This window comes from Pelodiscus sinensis, chromosome 9, assembly GCF_052426305.1.
Source record: "Pelodiscus sinensis isolate ZL-2025 chromosome 9, ASM5242630v1, whole genome shotgun sequence".
NCBI lineage: Eukaryota > Metazoa > Chordata > Testudines > Trionychidae > Pelodiscus > Pelodiscus sinensis.
Window position 1 is genome coordinate 21,324,670 of NC_143060.1, and position 26,016 is coordinate 21,350,685.

The window sequence follows — 26,016 nt, forward strand, 5'->3', positions numbered from 1 at the left end:
AAAAATTCTGTAGCAATTCTAATTCTGCAGTTATAGATCTATAGTTTTTATTATTGGTGAAAAGTTTGATACTCAAATTCTCTCACAACACAATCTCCAATTTTATGCATCAGAGCATATTCGTCATACATAAGTTAACTATTCAATCTGTATTAAACTGCAATTTCCTTCTGAAGTTTTTAATAATACACTTTTTTTTCTAGGCATTTTTTGAAAGCCACCACTCATGGTGGTGTCACGGTATCCATAGGGCTTTTCGTCTTCAAAGCACTTTAAAGACATTATTTAATCTTCACTGTAGTATTAATAGGTACTTTTCCCTTAGAGATGGGGAAGAAGAGAGATTTCCAAGAACTTTTTTTTAATAAAAAATAAATATATAAATACATAAATTAATGTAAAAATCCCCCAAAATGAAAATATTTTAGCCAAAATCTCAAAATATTTTGGTTTGGCCATGCTGCAGAGCCTCATTGGAAGTGTTCTTCAGTTGCTTTGTGTTCCCACTGTCCTCTTTGGGCTAAGCTTCACTGTCAGACTACATCTTTCTATGATACATAGTGCCAATGAGTCCCATGATGCACTGCTTCCGCTCTCCAAAAAGCAGAGCTTGCAATTTATCATTCAGCAGTTGAATTTCCACTGCAAAAAACTGACATTTTCCATACACACACCAAAAAAATTTGACCAGTTGTTTGCACAAGCAACTTGTGCAAGCTGTACAGCGAGTGTGAGTGATGGGAATGGAATTAAATCATTCCTAGCTCCCACCTGTTCCCATATAACTTCTTTTCTCATTTTATTTAAATAGCCAGGTAGAATTTTCTGCCATTTTAACTTTAATTTGAATAGAAATTTTAATTAAAACACTATTTTTTTCAGGAGACATCAAAGCAGAAACTCTCATTAACATTTCAGTATATGCAGTGTATCAAGATGGAATAAGCAAGCCATGTTCTGGCCAGTTCTCTCTGGGGGATTTAGGTAAGTGTACTCATGCTGGGATGGAAGCAACATTTCAATATTCAGCTTTATGGAAAACATCCCCCTCTCCCAGATCTTTCTGTGATTTGGCAATTTAGTAGAGTTACTTAATTTTATAAACGATGGCTAAACCCCATCAATTTTCTCCAGTCTTCCTTGAATGATACAGAAAAGTAGAAGTTTAGAAGGAGTTTAAAAGAAGGGGTTTTAATTTGGACACTAGAATACCAATAGCATGGACCTTGCTGAAACAGTTGCACTTTGGCTTTGTATGAGTATAATGTAGTTTGCAGATCATGGGACACAATATAATTAAGGCTGATGCTCAAGGGAATCAACTGCCAATTTCCACACGTGTCGATTAAAACTTGTGCAATGGGGAGAAATAGCATCATTTTTTACAGGGAGAAAATGGCAAAGCTGTGACCCTTACTAACCCCCTGTGGAGAAACAGCTGTACAGGTCCCAAACAGGACCCTAAAATGGTGGTCTAAAATATAGAAAAAATATAGGGAAATGAGAGCAAGCTTTGCATAATCTCCAACATTCTGAGGGTGCGTCTACACAACAAAGTTATTTCGGAATAACAGCCGTTATTTCGAAATAACTATGCAAGCGTCTACACAACAATTCTGTTATTTTGAAATGATTTCAAAATAACAGATGGCTATTGGGACTTCTGTAAACCTCATTCTATGAAGGATAATACCTATCCCAAAAACAGCTATTTTGAAATAAGGCATGTGTAGATTCTCCACTTCTGCTATTTAGAAATAGCCCTTCACCAGGGCCATTCTAAGTTATTCCTCCTGAGGCTCTAAATCGATAAAGCACGTCTACATTAGGGAAACCTGCCTCCGACTAATTTTGAGGCTTCCCTGCTTATTTCGAGAAGTGCTATTTCAAAATAAGCTATTTCGGAATAACTATTCTGGAATAGTGTATTCCAAAATAACTGTGCGGTGTAGATGTAACCTGAATGTCCCTGCCTTCCTTGTAGGATAATTGAGTAGCCTGTCAGATTGTTTTGGCCTCTGTTCTGCTGGAGAACTAGAGGCCCAATGTTAATTGAGATGTTCTGTGCAGCCATTCCCAGCTGAAAAGTCCGGTTTGGACAAGCCTTTTTTTTTTTTTTTTTTTTGTGTGTGTCATCAGCATGGAAATATGGCCTCTGGAATGGTGGACAAATCATGAAGGGGCATTTGATTGTTTAGCATATCTGGCATGTAAATACCTTGCAATGCCATCTACAAAAGTGCCATGCAAATGCCTGTTTTCACTTTCTCATGACATTATAAATAAGAAGAGGCAGTGTTATCTCCTGTGAATGTAAACAAACTTGTTTGTCTTAGTGATTGGCTGAACAAGAAGTAGACTTGTAAGCTCTGAAGTTTTCAATGTTTGCTTTTGAGTGCAGTTATGTAACAAAAAAAATCTACAGTTGTAAGTTACCCTTTCAGAATAAAGAGATTGCACTACAGTACTTGTATAAGGTAAATGGAAAAATATATATTTTTCATTTACCATTTGTACAGTGTGAACGTTTGTAATAAATAATAAACACTTTGTTTTCCATTTCAACATGGAATACAAAACATGAAAAGGTAGAAAAACAACCAAAATATTTAATACCTTTGAATGGGTGTTTAACAGTGTGATTAAAAATACAATTAATCATGATTATTTTAAAACTGTGATTTGTTTTTGAGTTAACCCTGTGAGTTAACTGCGATTAATCAATAGCTTTACTAGTTACTATTTATCAGCAGATAGGAGTCCCAAAGAAACTAACCAAGCTATGGATAAATCCTTGTACAGTAAAACTCCGATGGTCCGGCATCTGATGGTCCGGTACTGCTGATGGTCCGGCACCATCAGGAACCCGGAAGTGGTCCGGGCAGCCGGACCATTGGAGCTGATCTGCCCCCAGGTTCCCTGATTCAGCCGCTGCTAAAACTGACCAGCGGCTGAATCCGGAACGCCTAGGGCAGAGCAGCTGGGGCGCTGCCAGGTAGGTCCTGTAGTGCTGCCCCTCGGGGCTGGGAACCCAACCCGGCAGCGCCCCAGCTGTCCCTGATTCAGCCCCAGTTGTCCCCGATTCAGCCGCTGCTGAAACTGACCAGCGGCTGATTCCAGGAAGCCCAGGGCAGAGCAGCTCTGCCTCGAGCTTCCTGGAGTCAGCCGCTGATCAGTATCAGCAGCTGCTGACTTGGGGACGCCTGGGGAAGAGCAGCTGGGGTGCTGCCAGGTTGGTCCAGTAGCGCCGAGGAGCGGTGCTGGGGGACCAACCCGGCAGCACCCCAGCTGCTCTGTCCCAGGCGTCCCCAAGAGCAGCTGGGGTGCTGCCGGGTTGGTCTCGCCGTGCCTTGGGTCGGCGCTACCAGACCAACCCGGCAGCACTCCAGCTGCTCTGCTGCGGGAGTCCCCGATTCAGCCGCTACTGAAACTGACCAGCAGCGTCTGAATCAGGGACGCCTGGGGCAGAGCCGGACTATCGGAAGGGGGGGGCTATGAGGAGTCTGGGGTGGCATCCCTCCCCACCCCATCCCAGACCCTTCATAGCCCTCCCTTCTGATAGTCGGCAAATCTGATAATCCGGCACCCCCTGGGTCCTAAAGGTGCCGGATTATCGGAAGTTTACTGTATTTCATTTACTCCTTGTGGGAGAAAAACCCCAGATAGCATAAGAAAGACACTATATCTTGAACTCTCAACAAGATATGACTTAGGGTAATGTTTGCTGCGTTGCTGAAGGCACTACAGCAGGGGTGAGGAACCTCAGGTCCAGGGGCCGGATGTGGCCCTTGGCTTGCCTGGATCTGGCCCTAGAGGCTCAGTCCCCTCCTTCCCCCCCGCAAGCATTGGAGAGCTTGTGCTCCAGCTCCCCCATTGCACCACTGCAGGACTGATACACACAAAATCTACTAGGCTGGCCCCCCCTAGGCTCCCTTGTGAAAGGAGAATGTGGGGAGTGTCAGGGGCCACATTTGTGAGCATTTGGTTTGTTCTGTGGGTTTGTTTTGTTTTGTTTTGTTTTGCACTTTTGTGCGGCCTCTGACTGAGTTTTCTGTGGGTCAGTGGCCCCCGACTCAAAAACAATGTCCTACCCCTGCACTACAGGATCTGACGATAAAGTGTTATCAGTACAGTTGAGTTAATACCGTCTTAGGATTTAAGACCAGAAAGGACCATTAAGTATATAGTATGACCTCCTGAACTACACAGGCTAAGGGATATCACGTGATAATTCTTGCATCAAGCCCATATCTTCCGACTGAGCTAGAACATAGCAGTATTTATATTGCTATTTTAAACCACATAGGTGAGATCAAATATGTGCTGGACAGGAGAAATGCAACTTAATCACGGGGCTGCTGAATTCTGCATTTGTTGCAGCTATTGAATCTTTTAATCCAACTTTGAGGTGACAAAAGCATTGGTGACTATTATGTATATACATGACTGAGGGAAATGATCCATGTGATGTAGATATATCATTTATTCCAGTCACCCAAAATCCCAGTTATTCAAGAATTTTTTTGCAATGACTCCAAAGCACTTAGCTAAGTCGGTTTGTCTCTGTTAACAGATGATTTAGGAAGCCCGCACATGTAAAAACTATTCCAAGTTCATTGGGAATATAGGTAATTTAGCTGTGAATCACACTTGGGCAAAACCGAGTGAATGCTTTTTTCTTCATTTGTGAAGTAGGCATATTCCCACCTTTGATTATAAAGCCATAGTGTCAGTCTGAATGTCAGGTCAGATCAAAGACTGCACTGAAACTAATGCCAGGACAATTATATGAAATAGTATGATGGAGCAGTGATATTGTGACACATATATTTCATCTAACAGGCAGAACGGTCCAGAAAAGGAGAGAGAGTCTCAGAGTTTGACAGTTTTCCTTTTTCATTGAAGTCTTGGCTAAACAAGACATTTTTTAAAAGGAAATGTTAACTACTTGAATAAGCAAGTTGAAGTTCCAGACTTCCTGAGCATTACAGGACTTTCTCCTATGGGTTTAGTCATGGTGGCTGACAGAATTGCCAGGCACCTAGCCAAAGTGGGGAGCCAGCCCTCAGATCAGTATCGCACAATCCCATCCCCCACCACTCCTAGAAGCTGCCGGGATCACACCACATGGGGCTCCCATGGCAATTTAAAGGGCCTAGAGCTCTAGTTGCTGTGGCTGCCTTTTGAATTGTTGGACCCCAGGGCAATTGTCCGCTTTTCCTACCCCCATCAATGAGCCTGGACTTAGCCAAGTCTCTACAACCAGAGCCTAAGACCTTTCGTTGTGCTGTTTTCCAGACACTCAGGCTGTCTAGACTGGCAAGTTTTTCTGGTAAATCAGCCGCTTTTCCGGAAAAACTTGCCAGCTGTCTACACTGGCCGCTTGAATTTCTGCAAAAGCACTGACGATCTCATGTAAGATCGTCAGTGATTTTCCGGAAATACTATGCTGCTCCTGTTTGGGCAAAAGTCTTTTTCCAAAAGACTTTTGCGCAAAAGGGCCAGTGTAAACAGCACAGTAGGGTTTTCCGCAAAAAAGCCCCAATCGTGAAAATGGCAATCGGGGCTTTTTTGCGGAAAACCACGTCTAGATTGGCCACGGATGCTTTTCCGCAAAAAGTGCTTTTGCGGAAAAGCATCCTGCCAATCTAGACGTGCTTTTCCGAAAATGCTTTTAACGGAAAACTTTTCCGTTAAAAGCATTTTCGGAAAATCATGCCAGTGTAGACGTAGCCTCAGGCTACGTCTACACTGCAGGCTTTTTGCACAAGAATGGCCGTTTTTGCGCAAAAACTTGCGGAGCATCTACACTGCACGCGTGTTCTTGTGCAAGTAAACTTACAGTAAAGCATCAGAGAGGGCATCTTGTGCCAGAGTTATTCCTCTCCCCACAACGAATAAGCCCTCTTGCGCAAGAGCTCTTGCCCAGGAAGGCAGTGTGGACAGGCAACAGGGGTTTCTTGCGCAAGAAATCCCGATGGCTATGTAGAGAGGTGTTTTCCCCCTCAGCGTTGGGGCCACCTCGCCAGATAATGTCCCCACGTGTCGGCCCCTCTGTCAAGTCACTATGACCTTCTTCTAGGCCCTTGAGGCCTAGTCACCAAAAAAAGCCGTTTGTCTAGAGTACAGAAAAGGCTGGTAGGGGGACGTGGGCCCTCCCTCTCCGCCGGGTCCCAGCCCAAGGCCCTTTAGGCGGTGACTGTTGCTCCTGCCTGCTTGGTGGGGAATCCAGCTGCTACACACCGAGCAGCTCTATCTGTCCTCTGCCTTGGGATGCTTCCTACCACACCCTGGTACTCCTGTAGTCTGCTCGTCTCCAGGCCCGGTCCTTATCCGGGGCTGGCGCTGGGGTTGCAGGCGCTCCTCCCTCCCAGGCTGCAGGCTGCGGCTCTGGTATCAGCTGCTATGGAAACACGGAGGCGGGTGCAGCCTGACCTACTCCTTCCCCAGCTGCCTCCCTTCCCGCAGGGCTCTCTCTGCTTTTATACTCTGGCTGCCAGGGCCGGCTCGAGCCATTCCTGTGCCCTGGGCAGCAGGCGTGCAATGCATGTGCAGCTCTGTCCCCGGGTACACAGTGCATGCGTGACCCCACCCACCCAGCACGCTGCGCCCCTTAGAGCTGCCATCAGGCACCACGTGGCCCCCGGCCCCGGGTGCGCAGTGCCTGATGGCAGCTCTAAGGGGTGCCGTGCGGCCAGGCGCGCGGTGCCTCTTATAGCTGCCATCAGGCGCCCTCCATAGGTTGGTGCCCCGGGCAGCTGCCTAGCTAGCCCCCCCCTTAATCCGGCCCTGTCTGGCTCTGCTGGAAGCATGCCCAGCAGAGCTGGATGGGCAGGGCCTTCTCAGACAGCTGGACCTGGGCTACTCTCTGCCCTTCAGTGCGGGGCCTGTCTGCCCCGCCACAGGCTAAAATGGCCATCAGAGCTTTCTTGCGCAAGAGAGCGTCCAAACTGCCATGGACACTCTTGCACAAAAGCACATGGCAGTGTAGATGCGCTCTTGCGCAAGAACTCAAAAACAGTTCTTGCGCAAGAAGCCTGCAGTGTAGACGTAGCCTCAGATTAGATCAGTTCACCTGCACTAACTACCCTCCTTATGTGCTGGCCTGTTTCCCTTTTGATCTCCTCCTGCAAGCCATGCATGCTTGTCATATGTTCCAGTTTACCATACAAGTCTGTGGTCTCGGCCATCAAAATCCACACTCTTGGGGGAACTGCTAATGCAATATCTCTGATGGGATCATCTTACATCAAAGTGCATATTGGTGTGGGGCCTCTTGGGCCAAAATCAACAGCTTAACCCCTTCCATATCAGCCTGGGGTTTGAACAACTTATCACAAATTGTATACTGTTCCTATATTGCTTCTCATGCCACCATACTATAGAATAGAATAGAATAGAATAGAATAGAATAGAATACTCATTTCTCCTTGCTCATAATGAGTCTGTATTGTGTGGACTCCCATTATTTGTTGTTTGAGACTATTTGGACAACCACTGGTTTATTCATGAGAAAGTTTTGAATCCCATATATCTCATACATTTTAGCCTGAATTCATCTGAAACAACCAGTTAATGGGCTTGATTCAGGAATTACTGGGTGAAATTCTATAGCTTGTGTTATGCCATAGGTCAGACTAGATTATCTCAATGGTCTCTTCTGGTCTTAAAATGTATCAGTATATGAAAATTCTATTTAGATTTAATTATTTGCTACTCTTATCATTCACTCATTATTCTCCAGTTTAAAAAGTATTTGGTCATCTAATCAAGGAACCAAAACAATGCTATGTCCTTTTGTGTCCAGTCTCACATGCTGTTAATCACAAGTAGTCAAAGACTTAGTTGAAATAAATATCCAGTAAAAAGCAGTTTGTATAGACTTTTGATAAAAGCTTTCAAAACCCAAATATAATCTTAGAAATCATGGTGGGGTCATGGACAGAATGAAGGGCCAAAATGACCAGAGAAGCTATTTGTAAGAAAAGATTCAACTAATTAATTAATATCCAGGGTGCAATTTCCACCAGAGCCACATGATGGCAGCATTTCATGTAGAATATAATAATTCTGTGTCAACCTATCCATACTAGCCAAATATATGTTAATATATAGATCAATGCATTTCTCATTCCACACCCACAACTTCTCCACTGTTAACAGAGAAATTGTGAAAATCATACAATGGCAAGTTATCTTGAGAAAATTTAACTTCATACAATGGGCTTTTCACATAGGCCAACAAATTACATCAGGTGAAGTTCATGTCCTTAATTCTATCAGAGCACAGACCTAAAGATAACCTTAATTCTTTTAAGTGGTGCTCAGTGACATTGCAAAAGTGATTTTGCGCTATATATGGCCATTATTATGGCAAGTTATATTGTAGTAGAGCCTAGGACAACAGAGAAACCCAAGAGAGTAAATTATACAGTGCATAGACTGAAATTGTGCATAGACTGAAATTTTCCACAGTCTTGACTCATTTGTATTCAATCAGTATTTAAAACAGCATTTCATATCCTGAGAAACAAACATATGTTTGGAATTCAATACATCTTGTGATGATGTTTATCATTAGTAGGATTTGCAGTTCTTGAAATCCAGAACCTGTTCATGTGTAAACCTATTATTTTTCCTTTATAAATGGCATTGCATTATTCTCCAGCAGGGATGGGCAAATACTGGCCCATGGGCTGGATCCAGTCTACCAGGGTTAACCCCGGCAGGCCCCCATAATGCCGTATTTACCTGCAACTCCGCTGGTATGGGGGATCTCAGCTCCCGTTGGCTGCAGATCACTTTTGGCCAATGGAAACTGTGATCACCCATAACTACAGAGGTGCATATAAAGATGGTGCTAGCATCCCAACCGGGCTAACCCTGGTGAACTGCCATTGTTTTATTCCCCATCCCTGCTCTATAGCAATGGCTCAAAACTCAGTGCCATTCAGCTCTACTTCTTATAACGTGTTAGTATAACCTTTAAGGTTGTAATATTAGCCTGTTGTAAGATATTATAAGATGTAGAGTTTTGAACCTTTATTTTGTCAAAAATAAAAGGGATATGTTGTATATGTAACCTCTTCTTTGTTAGCTTTAAAAAGTCTTTCCAAATAAAGTATTAGTGATGGACTTGCCTGCCAGATCTAGGGGCACAGAGTTTGAAAACAAAGTGAGAAGCATGGAGTGGAACTTCCAAAATGAAAGGAAGAGTTTTTCTGTGGAATCAAAGATGCCTCCTATTGCTTGAGGAAAATGGAAATACCAAGGGAATTGCAACAGTAAATCAAACCAGGCTTGTGTCTTTGTTCAGTAAAAATGTGCTTACCACCATTTGAAGCTACTCTCAATAACTGGCCAACCCTCAAAAGAAATTCAGGCCTAGTTGCATCATTTTTCTTTGCAGCCGCTTAGGCTGCAGGGAGAAAGGGTGATGGATTATGGACACCTAAAATATTTGTATATATATCTTCAGGGCTGCAAATCGTGGGGGGTGGGATTAATAAAGACAAGGGGTATGTTCTAGCTTGCCATATGGTTCTGTGGTCTTGGCTATCAAAATTCTTACTCTTTGGGAAACTGCTAATGAAATATCTTTGATGAGATCCTCTTACAGAAGAGAGCAAATTTCCGCAGGGATTTATCTCTGTTATCCTTTTAAAACTATATAAAGAGGACCTTTTAAATGCATTCCAAGACGGTTGGCAACTGATCTACTGGCAGTCAGCACTGGTAAGAGAAATGTCAAGGATCCATGCAGTTAGGAGTAGGGGAGTTGAAAAGGGTAACTGCAGGCACTCTGCACTTGTGTCTAAATTCCAGACAGAGCTACAAAAATCAATACTGAATGGCTTGGGCACCAAGGAAGACTGGTGCAAACAGCTGCCTTGGGGCTTGAGTGAAACAACTTTATTATTTTCTCCTCAGTAGGGATATGGGGTACAATTTTCAAAAAGCTTCTAAGCGTCTCGGGTGCCTACATGCCATATTGAACAAACTTATGCACTTAAGGCCCAATTTTTAAAGGAGGCACCTTCTGTAAGGTTATCATCATGTGACAGGGCGCTAAGCAGGAGATGCTAGGCTGACGCTCTGTCACTCCTGCTCCATGTAAGGGAGGTGAATTGGAACTGGTTAGATCACCTGGCCCTAACTGAGGACGCAAGAAGAGATGCCGCCTCATTAGGCAGGGATAAGATACTCCGGGGAAGGAAATGGAAGGAGAGAGAGAAAGGAAGGAGAAAAGGCAAGGAGTGGAAGCAGAGAGAAGTAACTCTCCCCTGCCTGCGGACTATAAAGGGGACCACTTGTATGGTGAAAAGTTGGTGGGAGCACAGCCTGTGAATAAAAGCGCCAGGTGAGCAGTGCACAAAAAGGTCTCCGAGTGACTCTCTCAGCCCAACAGGGACAAAGACAAGGAGGGCCTTGCAACAAACCCTGTCACACACCATAATGCTGTTTTCTCTCCCTCCTTATATGATTTCAGTGAACCAGCTCCTGAATGCAAGCGATATTTCCGATCCTGTAATCATCGCCACAGTTACAGGGACGATTTCCTATGGTAAGAAAATAGTATTTCAGACTTGGTAAGAAACAGTTTCTACTTGACCCAAAGTGGGTGGTTTTAGCTGTGCTGTGTGCCATCGATAGTATGCCACAAACCATGAAAGGGGATGGCCGTTGAGTGACGTGATAATAGAGAAGTGAAACCTACTATCACTTTGGTTTGTTACTGGGGTTGTAGCTCTGCCAAACACTCTGGTTCACTGAAGGTGGGGGGCAGGGCAGTTGCCCCAGGGCCTGGCAATTCAAAAGGGCCCAAGGGTCCCAGCTGCCACTGCCACTACCATGGGAGCAGCAGCAGCTGGAGTCCTGGGCCCTTTAAATCCCCATCAGAGTGCTGCACCTCATACTTCAGGTGGCACTGAAGGCTGGCTGGCCCCAGTCCTTCCCTTCCACTTGAGACCCTATCCCTTCTGGGAGCACAGGCCTGCCCTCCCCCCACCTTTCCCAGGGGTCCCGCAAGTCTGTTGGCCACCCTGTAAACTCTCACCCTTTCACCAGTACAAGATCTCAAGAGAGAGATCTTGGAGTCATTGTGGATTGTTCTCTGAAAGCACCCACTCGGTGCAGCAGCAGTCAAAAAAGCAAACAAAATGTTAGGAATCCACCTGCAGCTCTCCTTGTCTGGAAACAACAAACCAGAGCCAGTGCTCCATGTTTAGGTAAACAAAGTGGCACAGTCCACTAGTGGCTTTTCCAAAGTGGGTGCACGGAACAATTTGAGAAACACTGATCCAGAGCATAGTACTACTAGCCTGTATATCCTGTGATTATGCTTTAGGACTTTTTGTTCTGTTAAGACATCCACAGTTAAACCTAATGGACAACAGCTAGGGCATGAGAAACTGAGACAAAAATAAGATATTTCCTGATCATACAGCTAGGCATGTTGGCTAAGCTATTTTGACTCCACAATTTGAGCCAAAGACTTGTTTATTTCTCATGTAACACTAACCTCCACTTACTTTTTTGGTTTATTGTAACCAAAAAGGGGACTTCTGCATTGTTTTTTCAGAGTCAGGCCGCCAAAACCAAACAAAAGATCAATTTAAAAGAAGAGAATACATTTGTTTTTATGTTAGGTAATGGTTAAACACAATGGCCATATTTCTCAGAAGTGCTCGCCTGGAAACTCCCTTACAAAGCTAGCTTCTTGCAGCCAGATCACAGCAGCAAACATACAGAAATGCACAGTGTAAAATGTGCTGCTTCTCTAGCACCTGGCTCCGCACTAACTGAAGACAGTGAAAGGTTGGGGTGCACCAGGAATGTACAATTAGGACAGCAGTGCACACTCATCAGCCTGGCTTTGTCATGTTTAAACAATAGACTGATTCAAGCAGTAAATATTTTATTTGGTAGATTTTACCTCAGATTTTCAGTTGCTGTAAATCAATATCACTCAAGGCCCAATGCAACAGTGATATTGCAACAGTGGCAGTGTGGATGATCTCTTGAGCAAGAAAGGTCTGATGGCCATTTTAGCCATAGGGGTTTCTTGCGCAAGAAATTCATGTTACCTGTCTACACTGCCTTCTTGTGAAAGAGCTCTTGCACAAGAGGGCTTATTCCTCGTGGGGAGAGGAATAACTCTTCCAGAAGAAGCCCTGTTTTCTAACACTGTACTATAAATTTATTTGCACAAGAACACGCGTGCAGTGTAGACGCTCTGCAAGTTTTTGTGCAAGAACAGTCATTTTTGTGCAAAAAGCCTGCAGTGTAGATGTAGCCAGAAAGATTTCTTCCTTTGTAAGCTGCAGTGTTGGCAACATGTTTGTCCTCTCACCAAGCCACTGGGTTTACAAACTAAGACCCCAGTCCTGCAAACACTAATGGACATTAACAGCTTGTTGTATTGAGTTCAATGGTACAAGTCATACACACAGTAACTGACACATGTACATGTTCGGAGTCTGGGGGACTAGAAAAAATTCTTCCCTAAAATATAAGCTATTTAATTAATTCTCTTTTTTCCCCTCCCTTTTCAGATAATGATGAAGAAATTTTTTGGGGAATAGGCACTGGTGCGATCATAATATCAATTGTTTTCTTAACTTTGATATTTAAAAAATCATTTAGAAAAAGGTACGGCTTTCTTTTCAGTTTTTTCCCCCCTTAGTCTCCTTCTCTCTCAGAAAACTCTAGACTTAATTATAGAAATGGATCCAGTTTTCTATAGCTTCCTGTTACCCAGGGCAACTTTTCCCACTCATAATTGCATGTTACAAAAAGATGTCCTCTGGTTTTTTTCTCTTTACAATAAGATAGATAATCTCAACGCATAATAATATGACCATTCCTTTGTAAAGCCCATATTTAGAGAATAAGGGATGTTTCATAATATAGATGTACAAGAAAAAGAGCAAGAGAAAAAAGCTTTATCCAAACACAGACTATTTGATCTTTTAAAATGTTATTTCTTAGACATATGTGCTGCTTTAATAGAATTTGACTATCAAATCCCACATTAGATAATTTAGAAGCAGAAGAGATTGGCGCAAAGGGCAGCAGAACATAATCAGTCAGAACATTTTAAATATTTTACAAATCCAATTCACATCCAATTCACCAGCGACAGAGTATCAAATGTGTTTTATCCCCCAGCTCCTTTGCTCTGAACCATGGACTTCACAGAACAATGGGCATGTTGAATCTTGTACTTCACTAAGAAAGATATCGATATCTAAGAATCATCCACTGCCACATCAATCACATGTATAGGAAACGAGTGAAATTCTGCGTTTTTGGGGCAAGCAGATGCCTGTGGCATAGTGCCAGCCTTTGGGTCAGGCAAGTACTTATCATAAATAAGGCTGGACAGAAACATATAGACAGATGGTGTTTAGTGTTTTTCTGATCCAGACACAGAATTCTGCCATTGATGTACCTGTTCATTGTAACCAGAGACTCCCTACTCCCTCACAGTGAAAATCAGTGGACGTTTGGCTCAATTCAAGTTTCTTATAAATAATAGTCATGTGTGCAGGTTACAGAGCACTTTGATTGTAAAGAAGTTGAAATTTCCATATCAGAGGTTTTTTTACCATGTTCCTGAACTAATCTCATCAGATCAGGAAACATATGCATCCTCTTCCTCTTAACATACATTGTTTTTTTCCCAGTTTGACAACTGGCAACACTGTTAAACCTACATATTTTGCACAAGGGCTTGGGCCAGACTAAAATGGCTTCTGTGATTGCTGATTCATGGAAACACCATAGGCCTTGCAGGCTACAGAGTTACAAAAGCTGATTCTGAGAGTATACTTCCTCCTCAATAGTAGCCACCTAGCATAAGACCAGAGTAAGCATTGTGCAATTTCCAGAGCCTGTCCCCTTCTAAAGGGTAAAGCCAAACTCAAGCTAGCCCATCTCTCAGGCTCAGTCTGTAACCCACAAACTGATTTAACCAAGAGCTTGAATCCTGTGTTTCCTATGTATGATGGGCCCAATCCCACAAGTAAGCTGCAAATTCAGCTCTCCATGGTTTCCTTGGGAATTCCTTGGGCATTCAGGGTCATGCTCTTACATGCATCTACCAAGCTACTTCTCTGTTTCTGAAAAGCCCTATTCAGCATTTAACTTTCTCTGATTTCTGTGGGGACTCTGCCTGAGAAAAGGATGCTCAATGAGGCACTCATATTGAGCATATCCAGGGAATATTTGCCAGGAGGTTACAACACTATTTTACAATGAAAATAGGACTCAATTTTCAAAGAAATTCTGAGAGTTCATAGTACGCCATTATTCGTACTACATTACTCTCAGTAAATGAGCATTTGATACTCCTATAGGAAATTTTGCTCCTGTGCAGCAGGCTAATGCAAAGCTTATATGCCACTGAAGCAAGACATAAGGGCTACGTCTACACTGGCCCCTCTTCCGGAAGGGGCATGTTAATTTCACCTATCGTAGTAGGGAAATCCGCGGGGGATTTAAAAATCCCCCGCGGCATTTAAATAAAAATGTCCGCCGCTTTTTTCCGGCTTTTAAAAAAGCCGGAAAAGAGCGTCTAGACTGGCCCCGATCCTCCGGAAAAAGTGCCCTTTTCCGGAGGGTCTTATTCCTACTTTGAAGTAGGAATAAGACCCTCCGGAAAAGGGCACTTTTTCCGGAGGATCGGGGCCAGTCTAGACGCTCTTTTCCGGCTTTTTTAAAAGCCGGAAAAAAGCGGCGGACATTTTTATTTAAATGCCGCGGGGGATATTTAAATCCCCCGCGGATTTCCCTACGATGACTAGTGAAATTTACATGCCCCTTCCGGAAAAGGGGCCAGTGTAGACGTAGCCAAGCTGTGCATAATTCTGATCTGGGGCAAATTTCACCCTGCTAAGTGACTAATAAAATACACTAACTTTTTTATTTTATGTTATTTTATTTTAAGACTTAGTACCGTACTTGCGTCATTGACACCAAAATGGTTGATTGAAGATTGTCCTAATGTGGAAAACAGCAATGTGGTAAAGTCACTCCAGGTAACTACTCAAAACAACATCCCAGTTGTTTTTAATTTACTATATAAATCACATTTAACTCCATGTGCAAAAAGTCATGAGAAACAAATACAGCCCTAAGAGAGAAATCTTCTTGCTGATAGATATACTCTGGTTCAAACAGGAATTCAGGGAAGTCCTATGGACTATGGTCAGACTAAATTATAGCAATGATCCCTTCTGGCTTTGAAACAAGCAAGAAATCAGACTGCAAACTCCTTGGGGCAGGAACTGTCATTGTATGTGTTCATTGCGTAGCACCATTTGGTCCAACCTGCTTGAGCTCTGGAGACACTACTACAACCTAAATGTTAACTAATAGCAATACAATCAAGACCGGCTCTGAAGTGTGTTGAAAAATGTTCAGGTGCAATCAGATGCTCACCTTACATCCTCCCCTCTAGTTCACTTTACAGATGGTGGTTAAGTGTCAATGAAGGAGACAGCCACGGAGAAGAGTAAGGATAGGTGAAATAGGCAGGATTTTGAATCTGCCCTCCTGTCTTGTACTTAGGAACCAGCAGTTATAACATTTCTACCAGTTACAAAATATTGTTTGTTTGTTTTCAGGAAAGATGGGAGTTAACGAATAGTGATTCTATCCAGTTGCCCTTGAACAATGATGATCCAGTAGTTACAGAAGTACTAGAGACATCACTGCAGGAGGATTACAAGACCACAAACACCAAAAAGGGAACCAGAAAAGTGGCCACTGAGCATGTGGACATCTTTCAAAACTCACTGCTTGTCAGCACTGTCATCACTGAGCAGAACAACGGCTATAAGCCCCAGGTTTCCAACGCAAGCCCACTGGGAAACGTATTTACCAATACATACAAAACACAGTCCCAAACATTGGATCCAAATACGTATCTCTCAAGCCAAGATACAAATGTTTTCTTGAAAGATTATACAATTCCTATTACTTCCTTGTGGAATGTTGAAAGAACTGAGAGCAATACCTTTTTACTTGAGAAAATTAACCTCATTGTAAACAACAGTAGAAGTGGGCAAAGTAACTCTTTCAGTGCAACAGATGAGGAATCTAGTATACTTTTGGAAAACCACTGGAAAAGTCCATCAACCACTGAAAATGTTCAAGAGCAGACATTACTTCCAGATGAGTTGGTCTCTTGCTTAGGAGCTGTGACTGAAGATTCCATAGATATAAAGTCCTATTTTCCACAAACAGTTGGAAAACTATTTAAATAGAAATAATTGTAATAAAGAAAAAAACTTACTTTAAATGAGAAAGAGATGCATCGTGGAGTTTAATCTTTTTTATTTCACAAGTGAGCTGATGCGTTTTTTAAAAAAAGCAAAGTAAGTGACATGCATTTTAGAGACTTAAATATGACAATAAAGAGCATTTAAAGAAATTATTTGAAGAGGAATTCTCCAGAACTTCAAATAATTCTGTAATTCATAGAAAGTGTCAAATTTTTATATCAAACTTTCAGCAGCCCATTAAAAAATGGACTTTGAAATGTTTGCTCATTACTTGCTCAGTCAGGTCTCTGGTTCAGAGGGCCTTTATTTGGTTCTGTGTTTGTACAGCACAAGGGGGTCCTGCTCCATGACTAGGTCTCCTAGGTACTACTGCAATACAATAATATAATAAGAACACTATTTGAATATCTGTGATTAAAGTAAAAGTCATTGTTAAGCATCAGGTGCGGACCTACAAACAGCACCCAATATGTAAATGCACTGCTGGCTTACCATTGTTATTTTTAGCCATCTAGCTACTCCTATCCTAAACCACCTTGCTACAAACAGTGGATTACATATGAGAGGTGTAGCGCCACCTATGGGGTTGTTTTAAAACATTATCCTGCGGCCTGGTCTACACAACAAAGTTCGGTTGATGAGAGCCACCTTGTATCAACCAATTCATGCATGTGTCTGCCATATAGTGATGCAATAACACCGCCTCCCTGGACAGCACTGAGTCTTCATTGATGTACTGAGATTGATGCAGTGTGAGCGTAGACCTTGCATGACCTACGTCAACCCTACTCATCCTCTAGCGCTGTGTTTCTCAGCCTTTTTTCAGTGGCTGTATCTCTAGGGGGAGACCCCAGACAGGGGTAAGGGGGCCAAGGCTGGATTTACAGCTGGGTCTGGCATGGGACCGGCAGCTGGGACCCTTTGTAAAACTACCTCTACTGCCTGCAGCTGTGCCTTTTTGATACTAGGAACCAGCTTGCTGCCTTCCTATACTGTGTCATGGAGATCTCAGGGAGCCCGGGGACCAGCCTGGGGACCAGTCAATGAGAAATACTGCTTTGACACGTACTGTTCTGGTCACAATTGTGAACTTCATTGCCCAGGGCTCCCAGAGACTGCAACCTACTCTCTCCCCACCTTTGAAAAACTCTGCCTATATTTTAAATGCCTTTCCTTGGTTATCCAACATGGGGAGAACCTTAGCAGCTCTCCCTTGCCGGATACAACTGCCCAACCAACCATGCTGGTCACACCTTCTAAACATGCTCCTACCTGCAGTAGGCAAGAGGAATTGGATTGCCTGGGCCCATAAGGTGAAGAGGCTGTTCACGCACAGCCACGGAATAATCACAGAAATGGGGGCACCTACAAATGATGCCACATGAAAGCAAAGGAACTGTAGCAGGCTTACCAGGTGGCCAAGGAGGCCAAGACTTGTTCTGGTTCTGGACCACAGCCCTGTCCCTGTTACAAAAAGCTGTGTGCAATACATGGCAGAGTCTCCACCAGCACTCCTTAGAGCACCACAGATACCACCAAGGCGTCCTCCAAGATACAGACCCCAGCCACGAGTTGAGACGAGGAGGAATATATGGGAATATATGGGAATATATGCGGCAAGCCAGAATCTGTTTGAAACTCCACCACATTCTTGCCCCTCCTGCCAGCCAACCACAGAAGAGCCTGATGGAGGGGAAGGAAACTTGAGTAAGCGTGTGCATGTATTTTCCCATGACAATGTTTAAATGTCAAGATGGTGCCGGTCCCATCCCAGGTTCCCAAAGACACACGAAGCCACTTTTCATCACTTTCTCACCATTTCATGAGAAAAGATTCAGTGCAACAAGCTGAGGTAGAGTTGTTTTTGTTCCCCTGTAGGATTAGGCAGAGGAGGGAGCTAAGGAGGGCCTGTGGAGCAGTTTGTTGATATACAAAAGGAAATCCCTTGTATCCTCCTGAGAGATCTCAATGAAACTTCCATGGAGATACACTATGATCTCTCCCAAGGGTTTCTAGGGATGGCTACCTTATTTCTTCCTGCATGGGAGCACACTTTCGCATGCCACTCCACAATGAGTTCAGCTGACATCATTGCAACAACTAGGCTAACAGCATACAGCCTAGGAGGCTTCATAACTGTCAGAGGGTTTTCCCTTCACCCTCTTCCCTAGTTCTTGTCATGCAGACAGAAAGCAGCAGACCAGAAGTCTGAAGTGCTGGCAATGTGATGCTAATTGGGGTTAGTTCCAAGCAAGCACATCCATCCCTCTGCAGAGTCTGTTTCCCAGTGTTCCTTTCCTAGCTCTGATGTGACAGAGCCTTGCCTGTGTCTTCATTTCCCATTCCCACCTCCTCCCTCCTGGAAGTGTATGCCCCTAATCACACCCTTTATAATGTATAGCCATGCTCCATTTTAGGGAGTTGGGACTCGGGGGTTTTCATTCCACCTCCTTTACATTCTATGGGAAGGGTAAGGGATGAGGCTGTGTTCTGGCTAAGACCAAGCTTCTTTTTTGGCTTTTAGTGTGTCTTATGTTCCCCCCTACCCCTTTCTGCCCCTCCTAACCAATTGCTTCACCTTGGCCTGAGAAAGAAGTCAGGGAGCCTTCCTATGTATGCTCATATTATTATACTCCCAACATATCCCATACACTTCAACTGTTCTGACCTGTTCCAATTACACTAACAAACCCATCTGGCCAGGCAGACAACACACATAGTGTCTTTGTTCACACATATTAGAGTATCAAAAACTCAACCCCCAAATTCTACCTCAGGTTCACAATCAAGCCTATATACTAACAATGCCACCGGCAGTTACTCTGTTTTTTGTGCCTTTGTAACCTCCAAGAGTGAGATATTAGCAAAAATCACAATTACACCTGTGGAAAATAGGATCAGTGTTCAGTGCCATTGTCCTCTACTTGTTGCCATGGAAATTGGTGGAGAGTTATTTCATGCAACCAAAAATGAGAATAGACTATTCATGTCCTCTCAATCTTTGGCCCCTTGCGGGTGATACACACCAGGTCTGGGAATGAAGATTCCTTGTAATTTTTTCCATCCATGTGCAGAATGAATTTTTATGTGCACTGAGACACGTGCAGATGTGCACCACCCATGCAAACAAAAAACTTAGCTGTGAGCACTCTGCTAACCATCTGGGCAGCATTTGACTCTCACCTGAGTGGCTGCACAAGCTCACAGCTTACAGGGAACACGGGTGGAGAGCGTTGCTGTGCAGAGGTGCCCCATGGCTGACATGTTAGTAAGCATGTCTTACCAACAAAACTATGGGAATGAAGGAAGGAAGATTTGAAACATGGGAATGAGTAGTCCTGTGGCACCTTAGAGGCTAACAAAAATATATATAGTATTGTGAGTTTTTGTAGGTAAAACCCGCTTCCTCAGATGAGTTTCAGTGGGAAAAAAAGGGAGAGAAAAAAAAGTACCTGTGAATTGTATTGCTGGTGCTAATGAGCTAATTGACTGGGCTGGAAGTGTCCTATAGTTTTGATGTCATTGAAGAATTAAATGTAAGAAAGGCTGGTTTTATTTTGGGCCATCCATGTTCAGGCCCCGGGAAACTGTCAGATTTGCACATGAAGGTCAATTTGATACTCTCTCTCTCTCTGTAATTGGCTTGTGAAATTCCTTTGTAGGAGAATGGCTACTTTTGAATCCATGATTGAGTGCCCCAGGTAGGTTAAAATGTTCCCTTGCAGGACTGTGTGTGTTACCATTTCTGATATGTAACTTGTGGACAAGCCCACTCAAGCTCATCCTCCACACATATAGCAGAATGTATAGCAGTACCCAAAACTCTAAGTACTTGTAGACGCCCTCAAAGGTTCAAGAAAAAACCCAGTTGTATGTGTAAATGTACAGCAAATATAATCTAATTCAGACAGTCAGGGAAATACAGTGTAATAGTTATAACTGGACAGAAAACCGGAATCTTTTGTAGGTTCGTTGTAAGAGACAGTATAATACCTATAAACATACACCACACATTATACAATTCTTAACAGGCCCAAAAGCTTCAGGACCTGGTAAAGCACAGTCTGCCCTACATCATTCTATAGCTGATGGTTAAAACTCTTGCAAGGCTTCCCTGAGCTGTGCAGCTCCTATGGTGCTGTATGTAGTAAGGGTGATCATTTATAATATCATTGCAACACAAATGATTAAAGGTCTAAAAAACCATGAGCTATGAGGGAAGAATGAAGGAATTGGGCTTGTTTAGTTTGGAAAAGAGAAGACTGAGGTATGATAGTGGTTTTCAAGTATCTAAAAGGGTGTAACAAGGAGGAAGGAGAAAAATTGTTCTCCTTGGCCTCTGATGATAGGACAAGAAGCAACGGCCTTCAACTGTAGCAAGGGAGGTTTAGATTGGATATTAGGAAAAACTTCCTAACTGTCAAGATGAATAAACACTGCAATAAATTGCCTAGGGAGGTTGTGGAATCTCCATCACTGGAGATATTTAAGAACAGGTTAGATAGAAATATATCAGGGATGGTCAAGACAGTGCTTGGTCCTGCCATGAAGGCCAAGGATTGGACTCCATGACCTTCTGAGGTCCCTTCTAGGTCTAGTATTCTATGACTGATACCAACATTACAAAATTGCCATGATGCTTATACAAGATATTCTAGAAGAACATAAGAATGGCCACACTAGGTCAGGCCAAAGATCTATCTAGCCCACTATCATAGAACCATAGAGCTGGAAGAGACCTCGGAAGGTCATCAAGTCCAGCCCCCTGCTCTAGGCAGGACCAATTCCAACTAAATCAACCTGGCCAGGGCTTTGTCAAGCCGAGACTTAAACACCTCTAGGGATGGAGACTCCACTACTTCCCTAGGTAACCCATTCCACTGCTTCACCACCCTCCTAGTGAAATAGTTTTTCCTAATATCCAACCTGGACCTCTCCCACCACAACTTGAGACCATTGCTCCTTGTTCTGCCATCAGTCATGACTAAGAACAGCCTTTCTCCAGCTTCTTTGGAACCTCCCTTCAGGAAGTTGAAGGCTGCTATCAAATCCCCCCTCACTCTTCGCTTCTGCAGACTAAACAGACCCAACTCCCTCAGCCTCTCCTCATAAGTCATATGCTCCAGCCCCCTAATCATTTTGATTGCCCTCTGCTGGACCCTCTCCAATGCGTCCACATCCTTTTTGTAGTGGGGGGCCCAGAACTGGACACAATACTCCAGATGTGGCCTCACCAGAGCCGAATAAAGGGAAATAATGACATCTCTGGATCTGCTGGAAATGCTCCTCTTAATACAACCTAATACGCCATTAGCCTTCTTGGCTACAAGGGTACACCATTGACTCATATCCAGCTTCTCATCCACTGTAACCCCCAGATCCTTTTCTGCAGAACTACTACTTAGCTGGTTGGTCCCCAGCTTGTAACAATGCTTGAGATTCTTCCTGTCTTCAGACAATGGACAATGCCAGAAGTCCCAGAGAGAATGAATAGAATAGGGAATCATCATGTGATCCTTCCCCGTCACCCATTCCCAGCTTCTGACAAACAGACTAGGGACATGATTCCTACCCATCCTGGCTAACAGCCATCTCAGGCTACATCTACACTATATGCTTCTTGCGCAAGAAGCCTTTTGCGCAAGAGGTTTTGTACAAAAACTTCTTGCGGAAGAGCATGTCCACACCTCAAAGCACATCACAAAAGTGATGTGCTTTTGTGCAAGAGAGCGTCCACACTGCATGGATGCTCTTGTGCAAGAAGGAAAAACACCTATGCTTTTTCCCCATTGTGCAAGAAACCCCTCTGGAGTGTCCACACTTGCCTTCTTGCGCAATAGCTGTAGCACTAAAAGCAGTTATGCCTCAGAAAAGGAGGTTTACCTACGGCGGAAAAAGCCCTCTGTTCTGCCATTTAACTGCCCATTTAATTGCACAAGAGCTCATTTGAGGTGTGGACGCTCTGCAGGATTTTTCCGCAAAAAACCCAGCTGTTTTGTGCAAAAACCTTGTAATGTAGACCTAGCCTCTGGTATCAGTGGAAAAGTTATGATTTATTAAATACATTGATCTTGTTTATTATAGGAACCATCTTTGTATCATGAGTTATAAATATATGTGGTATATTTGTATTTCAAGTTTGTTTCTGGGTGACATCCCCCGAGACAGATTGGCCTATTAAGGGCAATCAGCTGTATAATCAATCCACTGAGAGACGCCAGAGGCTATACCTATCAGCAGGACATGAAGGGATATGTGGACGGGGACTTTTCAATGCCCACGTGCTGTGAGTTTGTGTTTAGGACAAAGTTTGTGTTTAGGGCATACAAGTCACATGACAAAGGATATAAAAAGAAAGCTGCATCTTCTCCATTTTGTGTCTCACCTCTGGAATAACTTCTCTACACATTGAAGCTTCAAACAAAGGACTGATAGCCCATTCAAGATTTGGATGTATTCCAGAAGGACTTTACAAGCTATTAAACTCATCAGCGCTGCTAATAATCATATATATGGACTCTAAAGTCATACACACATATTTGCTTGCCTTGACCATTTAACAACTCTCTTCTTTTTCATGTCTTTTATAAATAAAACCTCTAGTTTTAGATACTCAAGGATTGGCTGGCAGCATGGTATTTCAGGTAAGAACCAGACTAGTACTGATCTGGTAATGTAGCTGGTCCTTTGAGGGTCTGGAGAACATTTTATAAAGGGAACGAAATGTGAAGTAACTTCTCACTGTACTGGACCAATTCACTGATTGAGAGCTAGAGATTGGAATACAGGAAAGGGGGCTGTTTTTCTCCTCCCTGCCCCCCATCTCAGCTTCTTGATAAACCAGTGAGGAGGATCCGGAGCATGGTTTTGTGACAGATTGGTGAATCTAACTATAGTGTTATCCATCAGTTGCAGGAGAATCTGCTTTCTGCAGCATGACCTGACTTTGGCATTTCTAGTGTTGGCTGTCCTAGGCATCTCGGACCACAGGTCCACACTGAGCTCCTTTAATGGTCCTTTCAGCTGGCTTGTCAAACTCAGCAAAGAGCCACTCCCCTACCACCTGGCACCAACTTTTCCGCCTTGGGCTCACAGATATTACACAAGGCACAACAGGCAGCTGTAACCACTGGGTCTCCCACAATCACTATTAGCATTTCAACATTGCTGATGGTAATGTGCCAGTAGGAATGAACGTCCCTGTTTGCAGCTTTCTGAATAATCCTGTGTTTTTAAAAATACAAGAAACATATACTTTTCCAGATGAGTAGACATTGATATTGGTAAAGCATCCCTGATGATCCACCAAGGATTGCATAACTATTAAACAATAACCTGTTTTGTTGATGTACTTTGTAACAAGGTTGGCTGGTGTCAAACTAGGGATTTGTGTGCCATCTGTCACTCCACTGCATTACGGGAACTCCATTACAACAAATCCATCACTATGAACATTGCTAAGATCCCCTGTCCTGCATAGCAGAGCATGATTAATGGCTCAACTAAATTGCATGTCAGTGGTCCCAACTGTGGATTTTCTAAATCCAAAACCATTTCTCATGGACCAATAACAATCCAGTGCTGCAAGCTTCCAGAGCATGATTGCCACTTGCATCTCAGTTATCAATGCAGCTATCATACTGGTGTCTAGGCACTGCAGAACTGGGGTGAGTTCTGCACACTGATCCAGGAATGCACCTGAAAATTCTGCAGCTGCTGCTCAGCATAATGCAATCCCACCAACCTGTGCTTGTGTTGCAATGCAGGAGCAGTGATCCACTCTCTCAAGCTTTTCTACAAACGACACCAACAACCTTAAATTATTTTTTGTGATGTCACTTAGCAAGTTGTCCTTGAAGAAATCATCATACACCCTGTTGTTTCGTTTCTTCCTGTGAGCAGTTCTTATACTGGAGAATCATATGTCCTGTATTTGCTACAGCCATGAGAACAGAACAGAGCTGTGTAGGCTCCATACTTCTGTGAGAGATGGCAGATGCCGAACAGTGTCACATGGGTCTGTGGGATATTAAAAAGGCATAAAATTGTGGGATGTGGATGGAATGGAGAAAATCAGATGACAGGAATTTGATCCCTAGCTCCTAGTCGCCCTTTTGCTCCCTGTTTCCCCTCCACTATGCATAGCCCAAATTTCCTAAGACAGTGCAAGGTTGGCTGGTTTCAACCTAGGGATGTGACCTCTGTCACTCCACTACATTATGGGAAGACAATTGTAACTTCACAGTAACACTTCAATCCATGCACCTTACTGTGAATTGGCACACAGACTCCTGATGAGTAAATTAAGTGCTGATGCAAGAACACTAGTTACTTACATGTACAAGAAATATACTGTCTGCTTTATGCCAACATAACTGGCGTCAGCTTACCTTTGTACTGAAGTCATAGCCGGAGTGTAGGTTTTTTTCCCCAAGACCCAGATTCTGATATCCTTACTCATCTTGAATAGTACTTTCCCCCTATGAGTAGTCTGTCCTCAATGTGCAATTCAACTTGAGTAATAGTATCAGAAGCTGAACCCAAATGATTCTATGTAAGCATAAATTTTGCACACCTTTCTCTAGTATGGTTACTACATTTGCTTTATAATTATTATAAGAAGTTGTATCATTACCATAAAACAATGAAGCTAAAAGACTTTCTGGATTCTTTTCTTTTTCACACAAGTGTCACTTCATTGACTTCAGAAGAGTTAATTCCAATTTACTTCAGTGGAAATGAAAGTAGAATTAAGAGTAGAGTTATACTATACAGAGTGCAATAAGGATCAGGCCCGCTACCTTCAATGCAAGGTCACAGTAAGAGCAGTAGACTTTGGCTTCCTGCCATTACAAAATCTACAGAATGAGATCTTTAGACTTTATCAAGTGCTAAGATTTTTTTGCAGCTCTGATATGTTATATCTAATTTACATTGCATGTAAATACATATTCAACCCTATTCCCTTTGAAGAGCATGGCAACGCACCCATTGACTTCAATGGAGGAGGCTTGGGTTGTGGGATACGTACCAGCAATAGAGTGCAATGTGATGCTCCCAAAAAACATTGAGAGTAACATTAGCAGTTTGTCAGGAGCTCAGGGACCAATCCTATTTGCATACTTTTTAAAATTAAAAATAAATTATCACAGACAAAATATTTTGTTGTACATCAATATTTGTGAGTAGCTTCATACTACTTATGAGTTGCTTAAGTTGACTGGCTAGAAAATGCTACAGAAGATTAAGCATTGTTCTCAACCTGCATAGGATGGAGAAGGTAGGGTCACCAAGAGCTGATAAGTTCCTTTTGGGCACCCATATTTTCTTCCTGTTTAACATTAGCCGTAGGTACATTCTTTTTACTATGTGACAAAGAAAATTGTGAGCAATGCACAAGTGTCTCCGACTTGCTTGAAATCACAGAGGAAACTATAAATAGTTTAACTGATTATACAAATTGTAGGGACATACTTCTCTGTGCGTGTGATAATGAAGGAAATAATAACCATATTAAGAAGAAATGTTACTACCGATGCATGCTACTTAACTGAAATGTAAATAAAAATATTAAAACAGGTACTGATTTTGTATGAGTATTAATAACTTTAAAACAGAGAAATAAATTATAATATCCATACCCAGCTATCTAGGAGCATGACACTAATAGTAATTATTACTACTATATTTGTTTTGATTGTGGTGGCACTAAAACCCCCAGTCATGG

The 26,016-nt window shown here is 43.0% G+C and overlaps 1 protein-coding gene across 1 annotated transcript in view; it reads left to right on the forward strand.

Moving 5' to 3' along the window:
* The window catches only part of IL23R (interleukin 23 receptor), a 52,771-nt gene extending 26,970 nt beyond the window's left edge, over positions 1 to 25,801 (forward strand). Inside the window, exons 11-15 of the mRNA XM_075936189.2 lie at positions 883 to 984; positions 10,490 to 10,564; positions 12,555 to 12,651; positions 14,951 to 15,041; positions 15,630 to 25,801. Of these exons, the coding sequence (XP_075792304.2) occupies positions 883 to 984; positions 10,490 to 10,564; positions 12,555 to 12,651; positions 14,951 to 15,041; positions 15,630 to 16,271 (1,007 nt within the window). The 3' untranslated portion in view covers positions 16,272 to 25,801. The remainder of the gene's footprint in view (positions 1 to 882; positions 985 to 10,489; positions 10,565 to 12,554; positions 12,652 to 14,950; positions 15,042 to 15,629) is intronic.
* The last annotated feature ends 215 nt before the right edge of the window (positions 25,802 to 26,016 follow it).